The following is an 18,676-nucleotide window of genomic DNA, read 5'->3' as shown; positions in this document are numbered from 1 at the left end:
TTAGTGGGTTACGCTCTGTGTTTCCAAGGACTTACTCATGGTCTCACCCTGTGATTCCCCTCTAAGTGTCTCTTATAAACTCTCAAAGAAGCTGAAGTCAGATTATGGCCCAGATAGTTCTGCTTGTCTTCTCTTGGGAGTCCTCATTTAATTGTCCTCATCTAATAGTGGTTTTGTTTTCTCCTTATGCATCTGTGTTAGTGTTTGCTATTCTGTTTTTTTAACTAGACAATGTATTATATAGGTATACATTGTTTGATGGTTGATGGGCTTTTTAGTTCCTTGGCAATCCCAGCCTAATTTATGGACATCAAAGTGGTCTTGGTGACCAAAGACAGATCCAAGCAGAGAAATGCAGGTGCTGGTAGTTGGGAGATTGGCAAGTAAGAGGTGATGCAGAATGGATACATGCAGGACCCCAATAACATTTGCCACAGGAGAAAAAAACCTTAAAACAAAGAAAGAGAATGATCAATACAAAAGTTACGCAAAGTGAATACTTCTTTTGGAGGTAGCTCGAAGGAAGAGGCCTATGATGGGAGAGTGTCCAGGGGGCTTCTAAGCATCTAAGGATGTTCTATTTCTTATATTGGTTTGTGAGTACATGGTATTAATTCTTAATTCACATATATGTGTTATACACTCTTCTGTGAAGGTATATATTTCACAATAAAGGTTTTATTAAAATAATGGGTATAGCACAGGGAACTCTACTCTGTAATGGCCTATATGGGAAAAGAATCTAAAAGACAGTGGATATATGTATATGTATAACTGATTCACTTTGCTGTACACCTGAAACTAACACAACACTGTAAATAAACTATACTCCAATAAAAATTTTAAAAATAATGGTACAATTTATATTAAAGAATTTGATACAGACCAAGTAAGTATTGAGATTTTATGGATCAATAAAAAAGCATGTCTTCCTTGCCTGATTTTGGTTGAAATTGAAAGAGATTCAGGAGTCACAGAGAAGGAAATAAAAGTAGTACCTTTATTACTGATGAAGTTAATTGAAAAATGTAGCCTTAAATCCACAGCTAAGTGGATTTGCTGTTTTCCCCTCCAGAATAGATCTTACCAATAGTAATTGGCACAGCTAGAAAAGCACAGACCTCCTCTGCATGGGTGAGAACAGACCAGAATGCATGCTTTTTGCAAGTGAGGAGGCTTAACAAAAGAATCCAGAAGTGGCTGAGCTGCAATTCCTTCTCCTAAACTCTCCTATAGGATTAGCCATTTCTCTTTCCCTGGCAATTAGTGAATGAGGGACATAGAGAAGCCAGAAATGTCAATTTAGCTGAAGTTGCCTCTGTAAAGATTCACAAAAACTGAGGAAAAGTTTTCCCACCTAACAGTATACATACAATAATTTGTTACAGAAGTGTCACTTCAAAAAAATAGATAATTCAATAAATGTATTAGTGTTCCTGGCTAACTTTTGAAAATACAGTTAAATCCTAAAACTCGGTAGATTTCATAAAGACAGTTTGTTTTCTATGTATATTATACTACAATAAAAATTCTTTTAAAAAAGTATGTGTGATATGAGCTCATTTTTATTAAAAAATATGCATTTATATTTGTTCATATACAAACACATATATATTTATGTCAGTCTGGAAGGACATGTATGAAAATGTTAGCAGTTATTATTTCTAGGTGATGGAAATGTAAGTCTTACCTTTTTTTTTACAGTAAGCATGTCTTTTTACTCAGCTAAAATAAAATTATTTTTCCTCCTTTTTTTTTTTTTTTTTTTTTTTTTTGCGTTACACGGTCCTCTCACGGTTGTGGCCTGTCCCATGGCGGAGCACAGGCTCCGGACGCGCAGGCTCAGCGGCCATGGCTCACGGGCCCAGCCGCTCCGCGGCATGTGGGATCTTCCCGGACCGGGGCATGAACCCGTGTCCCCTGCATCGGCAGGCAGACTCTCAAACACTGCGCCACCAGGGAAGCCCAAAATTATTTTTGTATAATAATTATGTGGCCAATTGTTACTCTTTTATAGTCTGAATTAAACTAGTAGATAGAAACAATGTTTTAACAATGTTTTAAAACTTGTAACAACTTTACACAATCGTACACTCAGAAATGCTCAAAACATATATATAGTAGGGAATACTTTTTTTTCTGATAGTAATTAAAGTAAGATTTCTTTAATAGTGTATGACAGTATAAAACTGGGAAGTCACACTCATTATTTGTTATTCTACCTTGTACATGATATTATGGCATGTACATAATATCTGTTTCTTAGGTTTTCTGTCTCTTAGGTTAATTTTTATTCCAGTGAACAAATGTAATGATGTTACCTAAACTAAAATTACCAATGAATGTTATTTGTTATCTTTAAAGAAGAAACAACTTTAAATCACCAAAACATCTTACATTGCTCATTTATAACTTGTATATTTATTTATGTAACAATTATCTTACTAGTGACCATGTAACAATATATTTCTATATGCTCAACTTACTAAACTTTTAGTTAACGGAAGAAAAAGAAGGTTAGGTAATTCAAAATTCAAAGAAATAATTTCTTTCTAAGGTCTTTTACTTTGTGACCATGGAAATTCTACCCTTTTCAATTCAGCAAAATATACTAGGTATTTATTTACTCTGTGCATGACTTTGTTACATACTATCAAGATAAGTTCATTAAGATAGAAATGTTATTATGAGATGTGAATTAACATTCTTACTAATTGAAAAAATTGTTAAATACCAGAGCTCCTTCATTCCACATCATGAAAATAAAAGTTCTAACAATGAAGTAGTTGCATTTATTAGATCTAGATCCTGTTTTGACTTTCAGGGAAAATAACTTTTTATTAAGTCATTGTACTTTAACTGAAAGTTTAGTAAGGTTAGCATGTAGGAATATATCATTACATGGTCACTGATAAAATAATTTATATATGAGAATTTCATTGTTATATCAGCAATAAAAGGGGTTGGGCACTTTTTATTTTTATATATTAAAGATAAATAACATTACCAATTTTTGTTTGGAGGCCATTGTTATATTTGCTAATTTGATTAAATATAGATAAATTAAACAAAAATTTAAAAAGAGAAGGTAATAACCGTACTAGTCTATAAATTTCCTGAGAACAGAGTCTGTCACTTTCCCAAGTACAATCTTTACACATAAGTATATAGGAAATTTAACTTGATAAAAATGGAATTATATTACAAATAAAAAGTACTATAGAATATAGCATGTTATATGTTAACCTTAAGTAAAGCACCTTAAAACCTTATTATAACATGATTGTCCAGGACCATATCAAGGCAGCCCTATACCGACAGACTAATGAGATTATGTGGCACCAGTTTGGGATAAAGAGAGGAAGGCGTGGGGATCAGAACAGATGGTGAGGATTATTTGCAGCTATTACTAAAACATTAAGGTATTTGTAGATGCTAAAAGTGTAATGGCTAAGGATCTCTTAAGGTGTCCTCTTGATTTATTTCTTTTTCATCGTTATCTACTTCCTGCCATTGTTGGAAAACAATAGTATTTTTTCCCTGAACAATAGATTTTCTTATCTTAGATTTTGCTATAACTCATTATATATAAGCGAAAATATTAGAATTTGGTTCAAAATACTTTGTACCTTTCTGTTTCTTTATTTAGGCATAATGTCCACTGCTTGGGATTTGTACGATTCTTACAATGCTATGGAGCTTTCATCTTTACCAGTAAAAAGATCTACAGTTGATTCAAGTAGTAAAGCATGCATACCTTCTAAAGACTGGGACCAAAGAATGCCAGGGAGTAATTTAGAAAAAAGTAAGATTTCATTTATTTCAGTTTTTTAAAAATTGGGGTAAAATTGGTATATAACATTATATTAGTTTCAACTGTACAACATATAATTCAATCTTTGTATACACTACAAAGTGATCACCACCATGTCTAGTTACTATCTGTCACCATATAATTAACCCACCCCCTTTACCCATTTCACCTACCCCCAACCTCCTTCCCCTCTAACAACCATGAATCTGTTCTCTGCATTTATGAATTTTGTTTTTGTTTTGTTTTTTACATTCCACATATGAGTGAAATCATATGGTATTTGTCTTTCTCTCTCTGACTTATTTCACTTAACATAATACCCTGCATTTCCCTGATAATTAGTGATGTTGAACATCTCATGTACCATTTGGAAAAAATGTCTGTTTTGCTTATCTGTCCATTTTTAATCAGATTTTTTTTTTTGCTATTGAGTTCTTTGAGTTCTTTATATATTTTGGATTAACCCCTTATCAGATATATGGTTTGCAAATATTTTCTCCTATTCAGTAGGTTGTCTTTTGATTTCATTGATGGTTTCCTTTGCTATGCAGAAGCTTTTTAGTTTGATGTAGTACCACTTGTTTATTTTTGCTTTGGTTGCTTTTGCTTTGGAGTCAGATCTAAAAAATCAATGCCAAGACCAATGTCAAGAAGCTTATTGTCTATGTTTTCTTCTAGGAGATTTATGGTTTCAGGTCTTATGTTTCAAGTCTTTAATCCATTTTGAGCTAATTTTTACATTTGGTGTAAAATAGTAATCTAGTATCATTCTTTTGCTTGTGGCTGTCTAGTTCTCCCCACACCATTTATTGAAGAGACTATCCTTTCCCCATTGTATATTCTTGGCTCCTTTGTCATAAATAATTGACAATATATGTGTGCATTTATTTCTGTGTCCTCTATTCTGTTTCATTGATCTATGAGTCTGGTTTTATGTCAATACCATGCTGTTCTGATTACTAGTGCTTTGTAGTATAGTTTGAAATTAGAGAGTGTGTACCTCCAGCTTAGTTCTTCTTTCTCAAGATTGCTTAGACTATTCACTGTCTTTTGTGGTTCCACATAAATTTCTGAATTATTTGTTCTAGTTCTGTGAAACCTGCCATTGGAATTTTGATAGGGATTGCATTGAATCTGTAGACTGCTTTGGGTCACATGAACATTTTTTTTTTTTTTGCGGTACGTGGGCGTCTCACTGTTGCGGCCTCTCCTGTTGAGGAGCACAGGCCCCGGACGCGCAGGCTCAGCGGCCATGGCTCACGGGCCCAGCCACTCCGTGGCATGTGGGATCTTCCTGGACCGGGGCACGAACCTGCGTCCCCTGCATCGGCAGGCGGACTCTCAGCCACTGCGCCACCAGGGAAGCCCCACATGAACATTTTAACAATGTTAATTCTTCCAATCCATGAGCATGGACTACCTTTCCATTTATTTGTATCTTTTAAAATTTCTTTTATTAGTGTCTTGCTATTTAAGATTTTTTGGAATGTTTTCATGTGACATTTTAAACAAATTCTTTTGTAGTAGTTACAATATTTTCTTTCTGGTGGAATATGAAAAATACAACTTTTACTTAGAAATATCATTGTTACTCTTTCACATAGTCTTGAACTTTGAACTGAAAATTTTATTTTTTCTTGGATACCTGTCAAGAGTTTCAAAGATCATATCTTTCTCTGTCGCTTCTTTACTTGCTCTTAAGCTCTTTTTCATACATGTAGGTTCCACAGTTTTCTCTCTCTCTTTCTATATGTTAGATAACTTGTAAGAAAAATAAAATATGCAAGCTCTGTGACAACATAAAATGGAGATACGTTAACAACAATGGCTTTTAATTGGGGACAATTTTACCTTTCCTAGGGGACACTTGGCAATATCTGGAGACATTTTTGGTTGTCATGTCTATGTTGACATTTTGGGTAGATGCCAAGGATACTGCTAAAATTTCGTCAATTCACCAAACAGCCCCACAACAAAAAAAATTATCTGGCCAAAATGTCAATAGTACCAAGGCTTGGAAATCCTGCATTACAAATTTAGCTTTTAGTATGTTAAGTTTTAAGATTAAATGTTATAATTAAAACCAACACAAAATTGTAATTCTCCAGATATACTGCTATGAAAGAATTTTTACAAAGTTCAGTTATAAGAAGTTTGTTAAGTTCCACTTCTGATTATATTGTGATTATATAATTTTTGTCTCCATATTCTGAACTTCTGAGTCTTTTTCTTCTAGAATTATATTACTACATTTAAGGGATGGTCTTTACTTCAGACTAACTATACCCTGGCAAAGTTTTGTAAAGTTTTGGTAAATTTTCATAAATTGAACTCAAATATTTCTACTCTCACTAATTTTGACCCAAAGACAAATGTAATATTTAAAAATAGTAAATCAGTAAATATTTTGAAAAGCCAAGTTTAAAAAGAATTGATAATTTTCAGAAAACAATGACCTTATTTATAATGACTACATACCCTTCAGAGATACAGATTCATGGAACTTATCACCTTATAACTTGCTCTATCATTGTTTCTCAAGTTTAATGTTAAAAATGTCTAAACTTTAGATGTGTTACCTATATCTTTTTGGTTTTTTTAAATGATACTTACGGTATGTAGACTATATCCATATTTTACTGAAAGTTATTTATAATGAACACCAGTTCATTTTCCCAGAGGAAAGTGAAGGGGAAGAATGAATCATTAGTAACCACTAAAGAAACATTATTTTTTGTTATTTAAGTATTAATGTCCATACAGTAGGTTTGCTTTTAGAAGATTCCAAAAATTGCTAGGAAAAAAATCAATCTTAGACTAAAAATTACATGAGACTTCAAAATATATTATCCCACCCCCATTAAAGCCATTGATCCACAAAAACGTGTTAGTGGAAGGTCCTACAAGGAAAATGTCTCAAATTGCGGGTCTTTTATTTCATGTGTGTATGGGTGTGCTTTTAAAAGCAAAAAGGGATAATATAATTATATTCAATAACTACAATACAAAGTGAAAATAAATTTTATTTTATTATGATAGCCAGTTAGTGGAATAGGAGACCCCAGAACTAGGAAAAGGGAGAAAATAAAACATAGAAAAATGTATGCAACAGAGCCGAATGATCAGATTTATTGAGAATTAAAGTAATTCAGATAAAAACTAGGACTAGGTCACCTCTAAGGTCCTTTTTGACGCCGAGATTTTGTAATGTAAACACAAAGAGAAGAAAGATAAATATGATCCATATTGCTTTAAGAAGTATTTCTATTCCATTTAAAATTTGAATGTACGGGTTATATTTTAACCTCTGTTATCATATTCAAGGGAAAAATAGGCCAATAGTTTTCATTTTTGAAAGTGTATAAGGCCATAGCTCAGTTCACAGAGAAAAATTATTTTCTCTTAAAGGCTTTTTTTTTCTTTTGCAGTAGGGTTTTAGATTTTAAAAAATGAGTAGGCATTTTAAGCAAAGGTTTATAGAAAAGTTGAGCAGATAGTACTGAGAGATTCATACAACTCCATCTCTGTCCCAACTCCACACAAAATTTCCCCTATTTCGAACATCTTGCATTAATGTAGTAAATTTGTTACAATTCATAAACCCATATTAATATATTATTATTCATAGTTTACATTATAGTTTAATCCTTGTGCTGTACTGTTCTATGAGTTTTGACAAATGCATAATGACATATTTCCACTATTACAGTTTTACATGGAATAATTTCACTGACCTAAATTTCTCCTGTGCTCCACCTATTCTATCATTCCTTCTTCCCTATACCCCTGGCCACCACTGATCTTTTTATTGTCTCTGTATTTTTGCCTTTTCCAAAATATCATATAGTTGGAATTGTATAATATACAGCCTTTTCAGACTGGCTGCTTTCACTAAACAATATGCATTTAAGATTTCTCTATGTCTTATCATGACAGCTCATTTATTTTTATCACTGAATAATATTACATTATATGGATGTACCACTGTTTGTTTATCTATTACTTTATTGAAAGATATTTTGGTTGCTTCTAGTTTTTGGCGATTATAAATAAAGCAGCTATAAACATTCATGTGTTGGTTTTTGTGTGGATATAAGTTTTCAACTCATTTGGGTAAATACCTAGCAGTATGATTGCTGGATCATATAGTGAGCGTATGCTTAGCTTAAGAAACTATGAAACTGTCCTCAAAAGTGGTTGTACCATTTTGCATTGCCACAAGCAATGAATGAGTATTCCTGTTGCTCTCATTCTTGGCAATATTTGATATTGTTACTTTTTTTGGATTTTTAGCTATTCTTTTTAAAATTTATTGACATATAATGGATATAATATTATATAAGGTTCTGTTTTACAACATACTGATTCAACATTTAAATACATTATGAAATAATCACCAGGATATGTTCAGTAACCACCTGTCATCATACAAAGTTATTACAGGATTATAAGCTATATTCCTTATGCTGTATATTACTTCCTTGTGACTTATTTTATAACTGGAAGTTTGTACCTCTTAATCCCTTTTACCTGTTTCACCCAACCACCCACAGTCATTTCCTCTGCAACCCCCTGTTTGTTCTCTGTATCTATGTCTGTTTCTGGTTTTTGTTGTTTACTTATTTTGGTTTCTTGATTCTACATGTAAGTGAAATCATACAATATTTGTCTTTCTCTCACTTATTTCACTTAGGAAAATGCCCTCTATATTCATCCATGTTGTTGCAAGTGGCAAGATTTCATTCTTTTCTATGGTTTGGTATTATTCCATTATATATATACCATATCTTCTTTATCCATTTACCTATCAATGAAAACTTAGGTTGTTTCCATATCTTTGCTATTGTAAGTAATGCTGCTATGAATATTGGAGTGCATGTATCTTTTCAAATTAATGTTTTCATTTTCTTCAGATATATACCAGGCAGTGGAATTGTTGGATCATATGGTAATTCTATTTTTAATTTTTTGAGGAATCTTCATACTGTTTTGCATAGTGTCTGTACCAATTTACATTCCCACCAACAGTGCAGGAGGGTTCTTTTTTCTCTACATCCTTGCTGACACTTGTTATTTATTGTCTTTTCTTTCTTTTTTTTTTTTCTTTTTGGCTGCGTTGGGTCTTAGTTGCTACATGAAGGCTTTCTCTAGTTCCAGCGAGTGGGAGCTACTCTTTGTTGCGGTGCACGGGCTTTTCTTTGTTGTGGCCTGTCTTGTTGTGGAGCACGGGCTCTAGGTGTGTGGGCTTCAGCAGTTGCAGCATGTGGGCTCAGTGGTTGTGGCTCATGGGCTTAGTTGCTTTGCGGAACGTGAGATCCTCCTGGACAAGGGATCATACCCGTGTCCCCTGCATTGGCAGGTGGATTCTTAACCACTGTGCCACCAGGGAAGTCATTATTGTCTTTTTGATGTTAGCCATTCTGATAGGTTTCAAGTGATATCTCATTGTAGTTTTGATTTGCATTTCCCTGATCATTAGTGACGTTGAGCATCTTTTCATGTGTCTGTTGGCCATCTGTAGGTCTTCTTTGGAAAAATACCTACTTAGGTCCTCTGCCCATTTTCTAATCTGATTATTTGGTTTCTTGATATTGAGATGTATGTGTTCTTTATATATTTTGGATATTAACCCCTTATCAGATACATGATTTGTAAATGTCTTCTCTTGTTCGGTAGATTGCCTTTTCATTTTGTTGATAGTGTGCTTTTCTGTGCAAAAGCTTTTGAAATTGATGTAGTCCCATTTGTTTATTTTTGCTTTTGCTGCCCTTGCCTGAGGTGGCAGATCCAAAGTTTTCCTAGCACTGCTTATTGAAGAGGCTGTCTTTTCTCCATTGTATATTCTTACCTCTTTTATCAAAGCTATGGGTTTGATAACCCATATGTGTGTGGCTTTATTTCTGGGCTTTCTATCCTGTTCCATTGATCTATATTTCTGTTTTTGTGCCAGTACCATACTGTCTTGATTACTGCATCTTTGTAGTATAGTCTGAAGTCAGGGAGCCTGATTCCTCCAGCTCCGTTTTTCTTTCTCTAGATTGCTTTGGCTATTCGGGGTCTTTTGTGTTTTCATACAAATAGTGAAATTTTTTGTTCCAGTTCTGTGAAAAATGCCATTGGTAGTTTGATAGGGATTGCATTGAATCTGTAGATTGCTTTGGATAGGATAGTCATTTTCACTATGTTGATTCTTCCAATCCAGGAACATGGTATATCTCTCCATCTGTTTGTATCATCTTTAATTTCTTTCTTTAGTGTCTTATAGTTTTCTGCATATAGGTCTTTTGTCTCCTTAGGTAGGTTTCTTCCTAGGTATTTTATTCTTTTTGTTGCAGTGGTAAATGGAAGTATTTCCTTGATTTCTCTTTCAGATATTTCATTAATAGTGTATAGGAATGCAAGAGATTTCTGTGCATTAAGTTTGTATCCTGCTACTTTACAAATTCATTGATTAGCTCTAGTAGTTTTCTGGTAGCATCTTTAGGATTCTCTATGTATAATATCATGTCATCTGCAAACAGTGACCGCTTTACTTCTTGTTTTCCAATTTGGATTCCTTTTATTTCTTTTTCTTCTCTGATTGCTGTGTCTAAAACTTTCCAAACTGTGTTGAATAATACTGGTGAGAGTGGGAAAACTTGTCTTGTTCCTGATCTTAGTAGAAATGGTTTCAGTTTTTCGCCATTGAGAATGATGTTGGTTGTGGGTTTGTCATATATGACCTTTATTATGTTGAGGTAAGTTCCCTCTGTGCCTACTTTCTGGAGGGTTTTTATCATAAATGGTTGTTGAATTTAGTTGAAAGCTTTTTCTGCATCTATTGAGATGATCATATGGTTTTTTTCCTTCAGTTTGTTAATATGGTGTGTCACATTGATTGATTTGCATATATTGAAGAATTCTTGCATTCCTGGGATAAACCGCACTTGATCATGGTGTATGATCCTTTTAATGTGCTGTTGGATTCTGTTTGATAGTGTTTTGTTGAGGATATTTGCATCAGTGATATTGGCCTATAGCTTTCTTTCTTTGTGACATCTTTGTCTGGTTTTGGTATCAGGGTGATGGTGGCCTCATAAAATGAATTTAGGTGTGTTCCTCCCTCTGCTATATTTTGGAAGAGTTTGAGAAGGATAGGTGTTAGCTCTTCTCTAAATGTTTGATAGAATTTGCCTGTGAAGCCATCTGGTCCTGGGCTTCTGTTTGTTGGAAGGTTTTTAATCAAAGTCTCAATTTCAGTGCTTGTGATTGATCTGTTTATATTTTCTATTTCTTCCTGGTTCAGTCTCAGAAGCTTGTGCTTTTCTAAGAATTTGGCCATTTCTTCCAGGATGTCCATTTTATTGGCATATAGTGGCTTGTAGCAATCTCTCATAATCCTTTGTATTTCTGCAGTGTCAGTTGTTACTCCTCCTTTTTAATTGCTAATTCCATTTATTTGGGTTTTCTCCCTTTTTTTCTTGATGACTCTGGCTGATGCTTTATCAATCTTGTTTATCTTCTCAAGGAACCAGCTTTTAGTTTCATTGATCTGTGCTATTGTTTCCTTCATTTCTTTTTCATTTATTTCTGATCTGATCTTCATGATTCCCTTTCTTCTGTTAACTTTGGGTTTTTTTGTTCTTCTTTCTCTAATTGCTTTAGGTGTAAGTTTAGGTTGTTTATTTGAGATGTTTCTTGTTTCTTGAGATAAGATTGTACTGCTATAAACTTCCCTCATAGAACTGCTTTTGCTGCATCCCATAGGTTTTGGGTCATCGTGTTTTCATTATCATTTGTTTCAAGGTATTTTTTGATTCCTCTTTAATTTTTTAAGTGATCTCTTGGTTATTTAGTAGTGTATTGTTTAGCCTCCATGTTTTTGTATTTTTTACAGATTTTCTCCTGTAACTGATATCTAGTCTCATAGGGCTGCAGTCAGAAAAGATGCTTGATACAATTTAAATTTTCTTAGATTTACCAAGACTTGCTTTGTGTCCCAAGATATGATCTATCCTGGAGAATGTTCCATGAGCCCTTGAGAAGAAAGTGTATTCTGTTTTCTTTGGATGGATTGTCATATAAATATCAATTAAGTCCATCTTGTTTAATGTATCATTTAAAGCTTGTGTTTCCTTATTTATTTTCATTTTGGCTGATCTGTCCATTGGTGAAAGTGGGGTGTTAAAGTCTCCTGCTATGATTGTGTCACTGTCGATTCCCCTTTTTTGGCTGTTAGCATTTGCATTATGTATTGAGGTGCTCCTATGCTTTGTGCATAAATACTTATAATTGTTTTATCTTCTTCTTGGATTGATCCCTTGATCATTATGTAATGTCCTTCTTTGTCTCTTGTAATAGTCTTTATTTTGAAGTCTATTTTGTATGATATGAGAATTGCTACTCCAGCTTTCTTTTGATTTCCATTTGCATGGAATATCTTTTTCTATCCCCTTACTTTCAGTCTGTATGTGTCCCTAGGTCTGAAGTGGGTCTCTTGTAGACAACATACATATGAGTCTTGTTTTTGTATCCATTCAGCCAGCCTATATTTTTTGGTTGGAGCATTTAATCTGTTTACATTTAAGGTACTTATCAATCTGTATGTTCCTATTACCATTTTCTTAATTGTCTTGGGTTTGTTATTATAGGTCTTTTCCTTCTTTCATGTTTCCTGCCTAGAGAGGTTCCTTTAGCATCTGTTTTAAAGGTGGTTTGGTGGTGCTGAATTCTCTTAGCATTTGCTTGTCTGTAAAGGTTTTAATTTCTGCATCAAATGTTAATGAGATCCTTGCTGAGTAGAGTAATCTTGGGTGTAGGTTTTTTCTGTTTCATCACTTTAAATATGTCCTGCCATTCCCTTCTGGCTTGCAGAGTTTCTGCTGAAAGTTCAGCTGTTAACTTTATGGGGATTCCCTTGTATGTTATTTGTTGTTTTTCCCTTGCTGCCTTTAATATTTTTTCTTTGTATTTAATTTTTGAAAGCTTGATTAATTTGTGTCTTGGCGTGTTTCTCCTTGGATTTATCCTGTATGGGACTCTCTGTGCTTCCTGGACTTGATTGACTATTTCCTTTCCCATATTAGAGATTTCAACTATAATCTCTTCAAATATTTTCTCAGATCCTTTCTTTTTCTCTTTTTCTTCTGGGACCCCTATAGTTTGAATGTTGGTGCATTTAGTGTTGTCCCAGAGGTCTCTGAGACTGTTCTCAATTCTTTTCATTCTTTTTTCTTTATTCTGCTCTGCAGTAGTGTTTTCCACTATTTTATCTTTTGGGTCACTTATCTGTTCTTCTGCCTCAGTTATTCTGCTATTGATTCCTTCTAGAGAAATTTTAATTTCATTTATTGTGTTGTTGATCATTGTTTGCTCTATAGTTCTTCTAGGCCCTTGTTAAACATTTCTTGTATTTTCTCCATTCTATTTCCCAGATTTTGGATCATCTTTACTATCATTATTCTGAATTCGTTTTGAGGTAGACTGCCGATTTCTTTTTCATTTGTTTGGTCTGATGGGTTTTTATCTTGCTCTTTCATCTGCTGTTATTTCTCTGTCTTCTCATTTTGCTTAACTTACTGTGTTTGGGGTCTCCTTTTTGCAGGCTGCAAGTTCGTATTTCCCATTGTTTTTGGTGTCTGCCCCCAGTGGGTATGGTTGGTTCAGTGGGTTGTGTAGGCTTCCTGGTGGAGGGGACTGGTGCCTGTGTTATGGTGGATGAGGCTGGATCTTGTCTTTCTGGTGGGCAGGATCACGACCGCTGGTGTGTTTTGGGGTGTCTGTGACCTTATTTTGATTTTAGGCTGCCTCTCTGCTAATGGGTGGGGTTGTGTTCTTGTCTTGCTAGTTGCTTGGTATAGGGTTTTCAGCACTGTAGCTTGCTTGTTGTTGAGTGGATCTGGATCTTATAGCTGAGTTGGAGATCTCTGGGAGAGCTTTCGCTGTTTGATATTATGTGGAGCTGGGAGGTCTCCTGTGGACCAGTGTCCTGAACTCGGCTCTTCCACCTCAGAGGTACAGGCCTGACACCTGAACAGAGCACCAAAACCCTGTCAGCCACATGGCTCAGAAGAAAAGGGAGAAAAAAATGAAAGAAAAAAAATAAAATAAAGTTATTAAAATCATTTTTTTAATTATTAAAAATAAAAAAAATTAGAAAGTAATACAAAAAAGAAGAAAAAAGGAAAGATAAAGGAGAGCAATCAAAGCAAAAAACAAATCCACCAATGATAACAAGCACTAAAAACTATACTAAACAAACAAACAAACGAACAAAAAAAAGAGACAGACAGAACCCTAGGGCAAATGGTAAAAGGAAAGCTATACAGACAAAATTACACAAAGAAGCATACACATACACACTCACAAAAAGAGAAAAAGGAAAAAAATATCTATATATCTATGTATAAGAAAACAAAAAAGAGAGCAACCAAATCAATAAACAAGTCTACCAATGATAATAAACTCTAAATACTAAACTAAGATAAACATAAAATCAGAAACAAATTGATGCAGAAGAAAGCAAACCCCAAGTCTACAGTTACTCCCAAAGTCCACTGCCTCACTTTTGGGATGATTCATTATCTCTTCAGGTATTCCAGAGATGCAGGGTACATCAAGTTGATTCTGGAGATTTAATCCGCTGCTCCTGAAGCTGCTGGGAGAGATTTCCCTTTCTCTTCTTTGTTCGCACAGCTCCTGCGGTTCAGCTTTGGAATTGTCCCTGCCTCTGCGTGTAGTTCTCCTGATGGCGTCTTTTCTTCTGAAGAAAGCAAACCCCAAGTCTACAGTTACTCCCAAAGTCCACTGCCTCACTTTTGGGATGATTCATTATCTCTTCAGGTATTCCAGAGATGCAGGGTACATCAAGTTGATTCTGGAGATTTAATCCGCTGCTCCTGAAGCTGCTGGGAGAGATTTCCCTTTCTCTTCTTTGTTCGCACAGCTCCTGCGGTTCAGCTTTGGAATTGTCCCTGCCTCTGCGTGTAGTTCTCCTGATGGCGTCTTTTCTTCTCTCAGACAGGATGGGGTTAAAGTAGCAGCTGATTAGGGGGCTCTGGCTCACTCAGGCTGAGGGGAGAGACGGGTATGGAATGTGGGGCGAGCCTGCGGTGGCAGAGGCTGGCATGACGTTGCAACAGCCTGAGGTGTACTCTGTGTTCTCCCGGGAATGTTGTCCCTGGATCATGGGCCCCTGGCAGTGGCAGGGTGCACAGGCTCCCGGCAGGGGAGGTGTGGATAGTGACCTGTGCTTGCACACAGGCTTCTTGGTGGCTGCAGAAGCAGCCTTAGCATTTTATCCCCATCTTTGGTGTTCGTGCTGATAGCCACAGCTCGCGCCTGTCTCTGGAGCTCATTTAGGTGGTGCTCTGAATCACCTCTCCTCATACACCCTGAAACAATGGTCTCTTGCCTCTTAGGCAGTTCCAGACTTTTCCCCAGACTCCCTCCCGGCTAGCCGTGGTGCACTAGCCCCCTTCAGGCTGTGTTCATGCCGCCAACCCCATTCCTCTCCCTGGGATCTGACCTCCGAAGCCCGAGCCTCAGCTCCCAGCCCCGCCCGCCCAGGCGGGTGAGCAGACAAGCCTTTCCGGCTGGTGAGTGCTGGTCGGCACCGATCCTCTGTGCGGGAATCTCTCCGCTTTGCCCTCCGCACCCCTGTTGCTGTGCTCTCCTCCATGGCTCTGAAGCTTCCCCACGCCACCCCGTCTCCACCAGTGAAGGGGCTTCGTAGTGTGTGGAAACTTTCCCTCCTTCACAGCTCCCTCCTAGATGTGCAGGTCCCATCCCTATCCTTTTGTCTCTGTTTATTCTTTTTTCTTTTGCCCTCCCCGAGTATGTGGGGGAGTTTCTTGCCTTTTGGGAGGTCTGAGGTCTTCTGCCAGCATTCAGTAGGTGTTCTGCAGGAGTTGTCCCACATGTAGATGTATTTCTGATGTATTTGTGGGGAGGAAGGGAATCTCCACGTCTTACTCCTCTGCCATCTTGAAGGTCTCTCTAATACTACGTTAAATAATAGTGGTAAGAGTGGACAACTTTGTCTTTTTCCTGATCTTAAAGGCAATGCTTTCAGCTTTTCACTTTGAGTATGATATTAGCTGTGGGTTTATCATATATGGCTTTTATTATGTTGAAGTATGTTCCCTCTATTACCACTTTGTTGACAGTTTTTATCATAAACTGATGTTAACTTTTATCAAAACTTTTTTCTGCATTTATTGTAATGATCATATGATTTTTATCCTTTGTTTTGTTAATGTGGTGTATCATGTTGACTGAGTTGCAGATATTGAGCCATCTTTGCATGCCTGGGGTAAATCCCACTTGATTATGGTGTATGATCCTTTTAATGTATTGTTGAATTTTGTTTGTTAATATTTTGTTGAGGATTTTTGCATCTATGTTTATCTGGGATGTTGACCTATTGTTTTCTTTTTGTTTTTACTGTCTTTGATTTTGGTATGTATGTTGGCCTTATAGAATGTATTTGGATGTGTTCCCTCTTCAATCTTTTGGAATAATTTGAGAAGAATAGGTAATAATCCTTCTTTAAATATTTGGTAGAATTCACCAGTGAAGCTGTCTGGTCTTGGACTTTTGTTTGTTGGGAGGTTTTTAATTAGTGAATCTCCTTACTAGTCATCTGCTGGTTCAGATTTTCTATTTTATTATGATAAGTCTTTGTAGGTTGTGTATTTATAGGACTTTATCCATTTCTTCTAAACAACAAATTGGCTGTCCAATTTGTTTGCCTGTAATTGTTCATAATAATCTCTTATAATACTTTATATTTCTGTAGTGTTGGATGTAACTTTTCCTCTTTCATTTCTGATTTTATTTATTTGAGCCCTTTTTCCTTCTTGAAAAGTCTGGCTAAAGGTTTATCAATTTTGTTTATTTTTTCAAAGAACCAGCTCTTAGTTTCATTGATTTTTTCTATTGTTTTTTAGTGCCTATTTCATTTATTTCTGCTCTGATCTTTATTATTTCCTTCCTTTTAGTAACTGTGTGAGGGTGTTGGTTCTTCTTTCTCTAGTTCCTGTAGGTGTAATTTTAAATTGTTTGAGATTTTTCTTGTTTCCTGAGATAGACTTGTATCACTATAAACTTTCCTCAGAGAACTGCTTTTGTTGCATCCCATAGATTTTGCAATGTTGTATTTCCACTTTCATTTATCTCGAGGTATTTTTTGATTTTCTCTCTGATTTCTTCAGTAACTCATTTGTTGTTTTCTAGCATGTTGTTTAGACTCCACATGTTTGTGTTTCCAGGTTCTTCTTGTAGTTGACTTCTTGTCTCATACCTTTGTGGCCAGAAAAGATGCTTAATATGATTTCAGTCTTCTTAAATTTACTGAAACCTGTACATGGACTAACATGTGATCTACCCTGGAGAATATTCAATGTGAACTTGAAAAGAATGTGTATCCTGGTGTTTTTTTGATGAATGTTTTGTATACCTATTAAACAATCTGGTCTGATGTGTTGTATAAGCCAAATGTTTCCTTTTGATTTTCTGTCTGGATCATCTGTCCATTGATGTAAGTGGGGTGTAAACGTCCCTTTCTATTATTATACAATTATGTATTATTGTTATATTATTCTACAATTATAATAATTCTTGTTAAATTATTATAAAATCTTTCCCTTTATGTGTATTTGTATTTGCTTTATGTAGTTAAATGTTCTTATGTTGAGTGTATATATATATTTACAAGTGTTTTCCTTTTTGTTGGGATGATCCCTTTATCATTATATTATACCCTTCTCTGTATCTTGTAATAGTCTTTGTTTTAAAGTCTATTTTGTCTGATATAAGTATAGTTAGTCCAGCTTTCTTTTAATTTCTATTTGAATGGAATACCTTTTTCCATTCCCCCACTTTCAGTCTTCCTGTTGGTAACTCTTTTTTTTTTTTTCACAATTCCATTCTAATATATATATGGTATTTCTGAGTTTATCTCGTTGTGGAGCTTTTCTTAGTGGATGCTCTACATATTGCAGTCCACTTGTGTTGACATTTTACCAGTTTAAGAGTAGAAATCTTCCCCCCCCTTTATATCTTTTCACTCTCCCCTGTTTATATGTTTGCCCTAAATATTTCCTTTAAATATTAAATGGAGTATTTGAACATTAGAACTGTATCAGCTAGTTATAATTTTTATATCAACCATCAAACATAATTAAGAAAACTGAAGAGAAGGAAATTGTATTTACCTATATTTTTACTCTCCACATTCTGTTTTTCGCTCTGATATTCCAAAATTCTTTTCAAAAATAATTTCCTTCTTGTTTAGCCATTCTCCTTTAGCCATTCTTAAGGAAGATCTACTGGCAACAAATTCTCTTAGTATTTCTTCATCTGAGAATATCTTAATTTCACCTTTATTCCTATAAAATATTTTTAGTGGATATAGAATTCTTGGTTGAAAGTTATTTTCTCTCATCACTTAGAATATGTGTGCTACCTCCTTCTGGCCTCCATGGTTTCTGATGACAAATCTGCTGTTATTCAAATTATTTCTCTCTATGTATAAGACATCATTTCTTCTTTAATGCTTTCTGTATTTTTGTTTACTTTGTTTTCAGTTTTGAGAAATTTGAGTATGATGTCTTGGTGTGGATTTCTTTAGGTTTATCTTCTTTGGAATTCACTGAGTTTCTTGATTCTGTGTATTATTCTTTGCTAAATTTTGGAAATTTTCAGCTATTATTTCTTCAAGTACATTTTTCAGTCTCATCCTGTTTCTGCTCTCCCCAATGACATGAATGTTAGATATCTTGTTATAGTCCCACAGGCCTTTGAGCCTCTGTTCTTTTTTGTTTTTTTTTTCAGATTATTTTCTTTCTGTTTTTCAGATTAGGTAATTTCTATTGTTCTCTC

General features: G+C 35.2%; 1 protein-coding gene across 1 annotated transcript in view; it reads left to right on the top strand.

The window, feature by feature from the left end:
- The window catches only part of DNAI4 (dynein axonemal intermediate chain 4), a 116,747-nt gene that overhangs the window by 51,188 nt on the left and 46,883 nt on the right, over positions 1 to 18,676 (top strand). Inside the window, 1 exon segment of the mRNA XM_024734627.1 lies at positions 3,650 to 3,805. Within this exon segment, the coding sequence (XP_024590395.1) occupies positions 3,650 to 3,805 (156 nt within the window).

The sequence above is a fragment of the Neophocaena asiaeorientalis genome, unplaced genomic scaffold (assembly GCF_003031525.2).
Source record: "Neophocaena asiaeorientalis asiaeorientalis breed wild unplaced genomic scaffold, Neophocaena_asiaeorientalis_V1.1 scaffold15, whole genome shotgun sequence".
Classification (NCBI taxonomy): domain Eukaryota; kingdom Metazoa; phylum Chordata; class Mammalia; order Artiodactyla; family Phocoenidae; genus Neophocaena; species Neophocaena asiaeorientalis.
This window is presented reverse-complemented; position numbering and strand designations above follow the sequence as displayed.